The 12327-nt window shown below is 32.8% G+C and overlaps 1 protein-coding gene and 1 long non-coding RNA gene across 2 annotated transcripts; one reads left to right on the top strand and one right to left on the bottom strand.

The window, feature by feature from the left end:
- The first annotated feature begins 678 nt into the window (after positions 1–678).
- Positions 679–2272, top strand: LOC107832384 (leucine-rich repeat extensin-like protein 6). The gene has a single exon (XM_075257291.1). The coding sequence runs from the start codon at positions 806–808 to the stop codon at positions 1982–1984; it is 1179 nt and encodes a 392-aa protein (XP_075113392.1). The 5' UTR covers positions 679–805; the 3' UTR covers positions 1985–2272.
- A 5550-nt stretch (positions 2273–7822) lies between these two features.
- On the bottom strand, positions 7823–10993 carry LOC107805701 (uncharacterized). The gene is made up of 4 exons (XR_012711350.1): positions 10893–10993; positions 10257–10321; positions 9798–9850; positions 7823–7984 (listed from the first exon to the last, which is right to left on the bottom strand). It is a non-coding gene; the product is annotated as an uncharacterized LOC107805701 (long non-coding RNA).
- Between the last annotated feature and the right edge of the window lie 1334 nt (positions 10994–12327).

Raw genomic sequence — 12327 nt, 5'->3', positions numbered from 1 at the left:
ATGTTTCCGAATTTCTAACTAACACTTTATATTTTATTTTTTAAGGTTAGGCTTCCGAGAAATCAACTTTCAACTATAATAATCAGTATAAGTGGGACACGGACAGTCCGTCCTAGCTTTTTAAAATTATAAGTTGTACTGGTAAAAAGTTTAAATTCTTTTATAGAAAGAAAATCTATAATTTCTACTCAATTTTCGAGACTCTGGCGCTGTTCTAAAATCTCTGTAGAAATTATGCTTTTTGACAACATATGCGTACAAAATAATACTTTTAAGTTAAACTAAATTAATACCAAGTTGTAAATAACAAGAGAACCGTGTTTTTGGTGAGATCAGTATCTAATACCCATCAAACTTTCTAACAATTGCGCAACATCATCAGTTTTGTCTATACTGTAAATCAACTTTCAGATCATACATTGTTTAAAGGATAGACATAAGGCGTCGAGATGATTATAAGAGAAATTGGTACTACCTCCCTTAAGCAAGTCATATTTATAAAAAGAAATCTCCTACGAATATATCACCAACTAGCAGATTATTTTCATAAAAAAATCAGCATTAAGTAAGATATGGTCAATTTTTAATATCCTAATTATAGTTGTCTAATTCCTAATCACTATTTAATTTAATTAAGTTAAAGAAAATACTCTCTCTACCAGCCACTTAGCCTCCACCAATAGCCATTTAAATATCAAACCTTTCTGCTTCTCTGAACAACATCCGACATAATACATTAACTTGTTCACGAACACATCAAATGTTGTCCTAAACCCTAAACTCCTAAAACTCACATCCAAAAATTATGAAGTTTATCAACTTAGCCGTTTTTGGCTTCTTTTTCATCATTTTCTTCTTCTCAAAACCCTCTTTTCAAGCTTCCCCTCCTCCACCACCAATCAAATATGACCAAAACCCTAGACTTTTCAATGCTTACATAGCTCTACAAGCTTGGAAACATGTCATGACTTCTGACCCTAGAAACTTCACCAAGAATTGGTATGGATACAAAGTTTGCAACTACACCGGAGTTTACTGTGCTCCGGTACCAGATAACCCTAAAATCACTACCGTTGCCGGAATTGACCTCAACCATGCAAATATTTCCGGTTACTTGCCTGAAGATCTTGGCCTGTTGACAGATTTAGCCGTTTTCCATATAAACTCCAATAGATTTTCAGGCACTATCCCAAAATCCTTTTCTAAGCTCCAACTTCTCTATGAACTTGACGTGAGTAACAATCTTTTGTGTGGTGAATTTCCTTCGGTTGTTCTTTCACTTTCTTCTTTAAAATTTCTTGATATTAGGTATAACCAATTCGAAGGAAATGTCCCTTCTCGACTCTGGGATCGAAAACTGGACGCCCTTTTCATAAACAACAACAATTTTCAGTTTACATGGCCTAAAAACTTAGGAAACTCGCCGGTTTCTGCTTTGGTTATGGCAAATATCAATATCACGGGATGTATACCACCAAGTATAGCAAAAATGGGGAAAACGCTAAATCAGATTATTCTCATGAATGCTAGTTTAAATGGATGTTTGCCACAAGAACTAGGGTTCTTGAAAAATGTGACGGTTTTTGATGTAAGCTTTAACAATCTTGTTGGGAAGTTGCCGGAGACAATGGCGGGCATGAAGAAATTGGAACATCTCAACGTGGCACATAACAAGCTCTCCGGCGAGATTCCGGCGAGTATTTGCTCGTTGCCGAGGTTGAAGAATTTCACCTACTCTTATAATTATTTCTGTGATGAACCGAAGATTTGTCTCAAGTTGAAGGATAAAAATGATAAGAAGAATTGTATACCCTATAGGCCATCACAACGTTCAGTTAATGAATGTAAGGCTTTTTATTCACGAGGTCCAGTTGATTGCCGTTCATTTGGTTGTGGATCAAGAAGTCCTCCACCACCCCCGCCACCTCCTCCACCACCGCCACCGCCACCTCCTCCGAAATCACATTATTACCATTATCCGTGATTGAAGAATATATTGTGTTTCTTTGACTTTGGTTTGCTTTTACTTGATTGGGTAGGTTTTGAACTAAAAGGGAAAAGGAAAATAAAAAAATGAGGCTGTGTTATCTTTCAATAAATTATATACATGTAAGAAAGGTAGACTTTTTCTTATTTATTGTATTTTACTTTTCTTATTGCATACATTGACTTTGATTATGTTATACTGCTAAGAGAATAGACTTTGTATTTTATTCCCCCCTTTTCCATTCTTTTTTTGTGAAAATGAAATGTATCATGTGGGACTTTTTAATTCTTTTTCATTCTAGCAAGGAACTCACCCTCGAGTCTCCAATCAAAATTCAAAGTAGGCTCGAAAATTTCACTAGTATTAGGCTCGGTATCTACATACACAACACAAGTATAGTATGACTACGATAACTACGTGTACTCAATAAATATCAAGTCTAACCGCAACAAAGCAGTAGCATTGCTTTGATAAAAGATAATCTTTCTTCATAGTTTGTGTCATTCACAAGAATACGCGATAACAGAGAAAACAACAAAGAAACAACGACTATGATAAATCCAATTAATGCAGGAGATAATAAGCATCACATAACAAGACCAAAAGCATATACCAATTCTTCAAAATTTTACATTAACTCAATATATCCCAAGTGCCTACGACCTGCTAATAAGTTCTAAGCATGTGAAAGAATGCATCAAAACACCATATATAAATGATATGCATGAATAAACATGTAAAAATATATGAATGTGCATAAAGGATCACTTAAACAAAATAAAACTTCCACCTTTATGCTCAATCTCATCATCCGGTGTCATATTCAAACCAAAAATCGATCGAGTTTTGAACCTGCATGCACACTGCTGGTGGGATTCCGGTATTCGGTAATTCTAGAGGGACAAATCTATATCCACACACAAATAGAAATATAAATATACACTCCCTATAAGAATGTGATATGACATGCCCTAACTGATACTTCAACAGGAACGTGAATCCATACATGCCCTAACTGATACATAGTATTAATTACGGCAAACATTCCCTTTTTATGAAGATCCACTTCCCAGATATTTAATTGATAAATAAATGGAAAGTGGGGGGACTATCTGTATTGGGAAAAAACTGAATTTACATTGAAGGTGACGTGGCATGACACGAGGACTGATCAAATGGTCAAAACATGATGATCAGTTAAGAGGCACGAGTGACAACAGATACGGGGAAAGGAAAGCTAAATAGGCACGAGAGGCAATTCGAATAATACAAGCTTCGTACCTATTTAGGTCATTTAAAGCCAAGAGATCAGAAGGCATTGAAGACATGGATATGATGACAAAAAGGAGTCTAAATTCAATATTAAATACCCAATACGTTAGAGAATTGGTATTAAATAGGAATGATTGTGTAACGTCTTATTTAATGTCATTTATTGCTCATAGTTGTCTCATTAAGGCTAAGGTATTACTCCTTTATTTAGGATCAACTATAAAAGGAGGAGGTCAGGTCATTTGTAAGGATAGAGGATACCATCAACATTACATTAAAATACAAACTTATCTACTGCTTATTTGTCATTCTCAAAAAGTCTATTATTTCTTTTTCGTCTCCTGATTATCAGTAGCCCGAATTTCTATTTGTCTTTAACTTTGACCAAAGAATCATATATTTGGTTAAACATGCATATTTGAAACAACATATGACTATGTAGTTCGACCATGTAAAACAAGTATACGGAATCTATAATGTTAAAATGGCAAGCGAATGATGCCTATAATATTATTCTAGCATGAATAAGATGATCAAGTAGTCGTACACCAATATAACATGCAACAAGTAAAAGCATGTAGCAAAATAAAGCATAAAAACCTAAGATTTTACCCCAAGTATGAAAAACACGTGGTACCCGCATATACGCTTATCACCTTGTATATACATCACCCTCAAACACGTCGAATGTAACACATAAGTCAATTTTAGAAAAACTTCCTTCAAATCAAGGTTACCAAGATACTTACCTCTTTTCATGCTAGCTTTATTCTTTAAAATCCACCTTTTCTTGCTCCAAAACCATCAAACGAGCCACGTCTTAGCCCAAAGGGTTCTCCATAAAGTCGATCCAAGTCATAAGACTCATTTTTCCAAGCAAAAGATTTTGATCTTGTCCAAAATCAACAAAAGTTAACAAAAGTCAACCACAGGTCCACATGATCAAACCCTGAAATCAGAGTTAGATTCCGGTGAACCCATAACCTCACAAGTCCAAATATTTTTTTTTTCTCCAAATTTGAGTCCAAAGCTCCAAAATTTACTTTCTTAAGTTTTTGTTCAAAATCTCTTTTTTCCTCTTTGAAATCCTTGATTCTAAGGCAAAATGGCAGATAATTCATGTAATAATCATATACTCAAGTTTCATTACGCACCCCAATAAAGTAGATAAAAATTTCCTTAATCCAAGCTCTATAGCTCTCAAAATGGTGAAAAAAACTCTAAATATGAAAAAAGGCTATTTATAAAAGTGGTAAAAAATGCCTAAAATTGGAGAAATAGCTTAAATAGATGTTGGTGTAAATTTTCGCTAACGATTTTTGTTTGGGTGTCCAATGGGGTGAGACATCCCTGTTCGGCCCGGTTTTGGCTCGATCCCAGCCCCGTTCGTCCCGGACCTGGTAGGTTTTAGGGGGACTGTGATGACCCGATAGGTCATCTTATGTTTTAGAATCTAATTCTGTATTCCGAAGCCTCAAATACATCTTTTTTTCAAGATTCAAAAAAAAATTGCGTGCACAGTCTAGGTGTTTTTCCGAAAGTTTTTATGTTAAAAACTGATAAAATATGAAAATTTGCCTTCAAATCCATTTAAGTTGGCTTCGGTCAACATTTTGAGCAAATGAACTCGGATCCGTATTTCGATGATCTCGGTGGGTCCTATCATAATTTGGGAATTGGGCGTATTCCCGGAATCGAATTCAGAGGTCCCTAACTCGAGTTATCGCAGTTTGTTGAATTTGAAAATTTAAAAGCTTGATGACTTTGAAAGTTTGACAAATGTTTGACTTTATTGATATCGTGTTCGTATTTTGGTTCCTGAATCGGGTATAGGTCAACTAATATATTTATGACTTGTCTGTCAAATTTGGTGAGAAACGGAGTTGGTTTGACATGATTCGGACGTCCGATTGTTAAAATAGAAGTTCCAAAGTTTTCTTGAAAATTTCATTTGAAATTTAGTGTTCAATTCATTGTTCTAGGTGTTATTTTGGCGATTTGATCGCACGAGCAACTTCGTATAATATTTTTGGACTTGTGTGAATGTTTGGTTTGAAGCCCCGAAGGCTCGGGTGAGTTTCGGATAGGCTACAACGTAAATTTGGACTTAGAAACCATTGCCGGTGTGCTTCAGTTCTGGTGCACACTACAACATAATGCATTTATAGCTACGAAATATATTGTAGCTAAATATAAAAATTTTCGTGGCTAAACACTTTAGCCACAATATTTTTTTCCGTAGCATTCGTAGCAAAACCGCGTAGCTAAAAGTTAGTTACAGACTTTACATGATCCGTGGCTAAGGACTAATACTTATTGCCATAAAAAATTTTATGTTGTATCTGTAATGGTAAAAATATCTTGCCACAAAAAATATACTTGTAGCAAGTGATTTTATTCTTTTGCCACGACAAATAAAATTTGTAGCTATCTTCATATTGTAGCCATAAGATTTTGTGTTGTAGCAAAAAATTTAATTTGTTTGTCACGCAAGCTCAACTTTCGTGGCTAAACTTATAATTTATTCCCGTAGCAATAGTACTTGTGATTAACTATGAATTCAAAATTTCATAGCAACACATTAAAGTATTTGCCACAATAATTTTTATATCGTAGCTAAGAATTCATACTTTTAGCTATGAATTCCATAATTTCGTAGCAATAAACTGAAGAATTTGGCATGATCAACTTTAGCCACAAGAATTTATGTATTGTAGCTAACAATCCATATTATATCATCAAATATATATAAAAAAAATTAGCAAAATATTTTTAATTTTTTTAAATAAATGATATACATTAGTAAGAATAAATAATTAAAGGTTCAACAATATCATTCAAGATAAAGTAGAATACTAAAATGTTGTTATACTCAAAACATACGATATTTTTTACAAGAAAAAGAATAATTTCATACAGATCCACATTACATAATTCTTTTACAACACGAATAATAAAGTTCTAAAAAAACTAGCTAATGTGAGTCTGGTTAGGGATGACAACCATCAGCGGACAGTGAAGAGAAATGAAAACTCATAAGTGCTCCAATGCTTTTCTAATACCAGGTTCCGATAGCGAATTGAAAGACATTAGCCGATTGTATTTGTACCCTGTGCGTGAAAGAAATTATTGTTTTTGTGGATATCAAGAAGAACGCAACAAAATAAGATCTTATAGAACTCTATCGATTATTTCACCTAGTGACACCACCTCCTGATCCAGCAAGATTGCCATGTTACCCTCTTAATCTTGCAGGACTGCCACCTTATGTTTCTACAACTATGGAGTCATAAATTTTAACCTGTATATAAAAAAATGACATTCACACCATAAGTTTAGTACATTAGTTAGTTGGGACTTGTCAATCATATTTGAACTAAATAACATTTCCTTTTGTAGGGTAAGATTCTGCCAGAAACAACAACCTGCTTCTTTAAAACCTTCAGATTATTAGTGCAATATATATACCAAAAAACTACAAACCGTTCAAAACATGTCTTATTTAGCAGTTCTTAGTTTGAAGCACAACACTATAAGAAAATACTATCAACCTCATAAGCTGCATTTCTTCTTAGTATCTGATAACTAGGTGTTTTCAAGTCTGAAGTCTTGTAAATTCTTAAGTTCGTTGTCACACCTCCTTTTTCCGCACCCGCGAGGGTGCGTGGGAGTTTTTCCAATTAAAGGACAATCGAGACGGGATTGGTTTATTTATTTCAGAGTCGCCACTTGGGAGATTTAGGGTGTCCCAAGTCACCAATTTTAATCCCAAATCGAGGAAAAGAATGACTCCATATTACAGTCTGCGTACCAGAAATCCGGATAAGGAATTCTGTTAACCCGGGAGAAGGTGTTAGGCATTCCCGAGTTCCGTGGTTCTAGCACGGTCGCTCAACTATTATATTCGGCTTGATTATCTGATTTTATACAAATATGAACTTATGTGCAAATTTTATATTTTAACCGCTTTATTATTATTGTTTTTAAAAGAAATATGAACATCGCTTAAAACACGTCTTTGGACTGCGTTACATGAAATGCACCCACAATCCGGAACACGTTTTATTTGATGTTTTGGGATTTGGATTCGGGTCGCATGAAATGCACACCCAGGCTTAAGAAAGTAAAATATTAAACACGCGCCTAAAGAGACTATCGCGTTATTATTTTGGGGAAGACCGTGAAATTCGCTAAACGGTCCTTCCGAATTCTAATTAAACCATACATTTTGTGAGGGCCCCGCAATCTATACGTTTTATTTGGCGAGGCTCGTCTCATTTTTATTTTTAAAGGATAAACCTACAATGACTATATTTTCTATTAAGTTCGTCTCTAAAATAAAAGAAAATCTCTTAATTATTTACATGCTGAAAAACGTAACTTATTAGTTATTAGTTTACGGCTAATGCGAATGGAAAATTGAGATCGAGTTTGTACAAAGAAAAACTGCTTTCATTTTATATTCTGTTATTCAATAATACTAGAACATGAGATTGACCATAATATCAAAACAGATTAATTATTCTCCGTAATTTAAACTAACATTATTAGATGAAGAAAGTATACATATGCAACCTCATTATTCATTAATCATTCAACTACATCTTTATACGAAGAAAGAAAAATTATATTCAACCACAAATCTAAACAGGAGGAATTCAACAGGAACAAAGCCTGATTAATATTTTATTTTTTGCTTCAAGCCGAGATTGTACAAATGTGTACCTGGAAACAGCAGTACAAGAACAAAAGAAGGAGAAGTCAGCAGCAGTAATAACACAGCAACAGCAGATTCAGCAACATCGCAAACCAGTACAGTAGGAATAGCAGAAAACCCAAGAGACTATAAACGACTCCAAGTATAGTGAAGAAGTAAAAGGTAGGAAGGTTCTGACTATTTCAGATCTTAAGCGAGGCAATGAAGCAGTAACTATTCTTTTTCAACTTCAAAACTCTCCAAAATGAATTCTGCCCCTGTATATTCAGTGTATACAGAATGTATATCGGGTGTATACTTCTCACTCCGCCCCCTCTTTTTTCTTCTCTCTATCTAGTTTTTCCTCTCTTTTTTTCCACCCTTCTTCTTAAATTTTCTCTTCTATTTATAGCAAAATTTTCGAAATTTTCAGATTTGTTTTTTATTATTTTATTATTTTTTTAATTAAAAGAAATCCCACTTACAAATTGCTTTTATTTTTTTAGAAAAAGAAATCCCACCTTTATTTACTTTTATTTTTAAAATTCCAACTTTAATTACTTTATCTTATTTAAAATCCCACTTTTTATTTTTTTTAAAAGAGAATCTCACTTTATTTAACTTTTCTTTAAAAAATAAACCACTATCTTTTCTTTTTCTTTTAAAAATGCTACTTTCAATTACTTTAAATTTTTTAAATTTTCAGATATCTTTATATTTATTTTTTAATTCCAACCTTCTTTTACTTTTAAATTTTTTAAAACTTTTTACTTTTTTTTTTTAAATTTTCTACATTCTTTTACTTTTTTTTATTTTTTTATTTTTTATTTTTTTAAAATCATTTCCGAAATTACATTTCCGAAATTACTATATATATATATTTTTTTTTTAAAAATAAAAATAATAAATAAAATAAAATATTTTCGGATTTTGTTTTTATATATATAAAAAAACAAAAAATAAAACTATTAATAGTGATAATTCACTTTTTATTTTTATTTTTTTATTTTTTTTGGTTTTGTTTTGTGTTGGACAAAAATGAAGAAGGGGTGTTGGGTTAATGGACTGGGTCGTCCCAGTTCGAAATGGACTGGGTCGTAGGGAAGATTGGGCCATTTTTTGGACCTATAGCTTGAAATTGAAGAAGAGGCCCAATTCCGACTTTCTTTATATTTCCGCTCTCTTTTCTTCTTTTATTTTTCTAAAACTAAATTATAAAAATACTTAAACTATTATTAAGAACTAAATTAAGTTATAAAGGCGCAAATTAACTCCCAATAACAATTAACGCACAATTAAGTATTAATTAAGCATAAAATTGTATATTTGGACATTAAATGCTAAAAATGCAAACGATGCCTATTTTTGTAATTTTTTATTTTTGTAAAACAATTTTAATTACTAACAATTGTAGAATTAAATCCTACATGCAAAATGCGACATATTTTTGTATTTTTTATTAATTTAGCGAATAAACACGCACAGACAAATACAAATAATTCTTCAAAATATCACAAAATTGTACACCAAAGAAAAATCATTTTATTTTTGAATTTTTTGGGAGTAATTCTCATATAGGGCAAAAATCACGTGCTTACATTCGTAACTGCCAAAAAAATTATATTCTCATATTTATCTGCTCAAGAAAAGAGCATAAGCTAAACCAGATCAACATCACACCCGTTTCATATAACAAACATTACTAGAGTAAAATATTATTATTCTAAATAAAATTTCAAAAGTCCTAAAGATTTTAACAAGAATTTTGTAAACATTTCATCCTTCACTAGGCAGTATATCCAATTGATTTTGTTTTCAGAAAGAGTGAAGTATCATACATACCTCATGATTATTACACTTGTTTGTTTCTACATTGATGCCCATAACACAAGTGCCTGAAAAGACAAATTCGGGTTTACTTAAAAAGAATGAACCTAATCACCATACTGCAACATAAATTTGGAGCATATTCCCACAAATGGTTGTGCTAATGTATCCCATAATTTCATCCTTATAAGCTGTTGGAGTATTTATACGGCATATTTGAGAAGTTTTTCCACCATCTCAATAAATTCATTGGATAGCTTCTAGAAGTATTTAGGAGTTATGGATTTATCTTAATCGTTGAATTGAAGTTTTAGAAATAAAGGAATGGTAATATTTTAACAACCAACTCTTCTTCACCTGTTTGCATCATTGCTAGCTTCCACAAGAAGTACAAAAATATATAGGAAGCGAAGATGCATTTCCATATGACCATTTATTTAGTAAGTTGTACATCAAATGAATGCATATACTCACCCTGTATCCACTCAACTGATCATCAAGTTTGGGTGAATATTGTGCCTCACCAACTCATTTACTTTCTGCAAGTATTCACATAGATATTAGCGACTACAACTGTGAACAGTACTTACTCTAATAGAGAAGATTTATTAGTATAGTTTTTTGTGTGTGCATATAACTGTAAACTGGGTACAACCCAAAAAGCCATTTAAGATCCTCAATCCGCAAATGAAGGTAATGAAAAATATACAATATACAAGAAAATAGAAAAACTAATTTAAACAAATTACAAAAGGCAAACATAGGCAATATAAAAGGCTTGTTCAGGCTTAGTACTACAGAATTAAGATTCAACTACTAATTTCCATACAACAAACTAATTTAAACAGATTACAAAAGGCAAATATAGGAATTAAAATATACGAAAAAGGCCCTCCATTCATAATAGGAGAGATTCCCAATTCATTGCTTTGAATTTGGCAATCTTTTAAATTCTTGGCACTTATCAATATAGCTAAAGTCGGGATTGCCATTTCACTGTCATAATATAATGATGAAAGTGAAAGGAACTATTCTCGATCAAGAATCCTAGGAAAGCATGGCAAAAATCGAAATAATTAAGAAGGAAAAAAAAAACTAGGGGGGCCATACCTTGACAATTTCTGTTTTCTAAAACAAGAAGAACGAGGGTTTTAGGGATAGTTGCTTAGAGTGGGGAAAGGTTAGAGCGGGAGATGTGCGGATATTTTTTGGGGGGGGGGGAAGGGGTTGGGAGTCTAAATATTTTAGGTCTTAAGGGAATGGAGAGATTTGGGCTTTGGGCTTTAATCTTTTTTTTTTCGTTTATATTTTTTATTTGTAACTTTGCCTTTAACTTTTCATATACTTTTGCACACAAATGAATACCTACACGATATTATGTAAAAAACTAAAAACAAAACTAATGTAGTAATAATAAAATTTTGCTAGCAAAAAAACAAATAAATAAAATGGGAACTAAGCTATTGTGTATATAATGTTTTGAGTTTAGATTGTAGAAAAAATTAAATTGTAATAAAATATTCATTTAAAGTATAAATAGAATATTTTTTAGAATTAGTTGCAATACTTATACATCTATAAGGGATCGTTTGGTTTGAACACAAGTTATGATGAGATTAGGTATGCGAGGATTAATTGTCCTAGTATTATTTTTTGTTGACTGATTGGTATATCGTATCAATCTTGGGATTGTCAATTTTACTGTTTTATCATGAGATAAGTTATTCTGGGATTACAATTCTACCCACTGGCATGTATAAGTTATCCTGACATTTTTACTCTTGGGATAACATATCCCAAGATTAGTAACCAAAAAAGGAATATGGCGGTACTAAATTTTTATTTCGGAATTATTTTCCTTATCCATCGTATCAAACGACCCCTAACAATTTGTTGCCTTTTATAGATATTGATTTTATAGACATACATAACACCCAATTTATTTTAACAATTAAAATTGCACAATTTAAGAAATTAACATGATAAAATCCCAAAAGAAACAGCGAAATAGCACAATTTGCGAAAACTAACACAACCCGACATCGGGGTGTCATCAGTCATGAGCATCTAAATATGTATCTAAGAGTTTGAAAGAGTTTATACAGTCTATTACAAAACTAGAATAGAAAGTAAGATATGAGGGAGAAACACTAGCTGCGAACGCCGAGCAGCTACCTAGTGGACTCCGAATAGCCTGCTGGGAGAAATCAACCCTCACTGACGGGACCCGAAGCTCCTGAATCTGTACACCGGGGACATGGAGTAAAGTGAGTACTCCAACTCAGTGAGTAATAACAATAAATGAAGACTGAGCGATAAGAAATCACGTAAAAACACAACAACATGCTATAAAGAGGCAGAGTAAAACTAATAAAATGCAATAAAACAGTAAATCTTATAAAAATACCTTTTTAACAATTAAACAAGTAAATGTAAAGCAGCGAGAAAATGGAAACACATAAAATCCGCCCCTCGGGCACAATGTCAACAGAATCAGCCCCTCGGGCAATAACATGGAAAAACACCAGCCCCTCGGGCTATATCA

This window comes from Nicotiana tabacum, chromosome 7 (genome assembly GCF_000715075.1).
Source record: "Nicotiana tabacum cultivar K326 chromosome 7, ASM71507v2, whole genome shotgun sequence".
Classification (NCBI taxonomy): domain Eukaryota; kingdom Viridiplantae; phylum Streptophyta; class Magnoliopsida; order Solanales; family Solanaceae; genus Nicotiana; species Nicotiana tabacum.
Note: the sequence above shows the minus strand (reverse complement) of the source record. Positions and strands in the feature narration are given on the sequence as shown.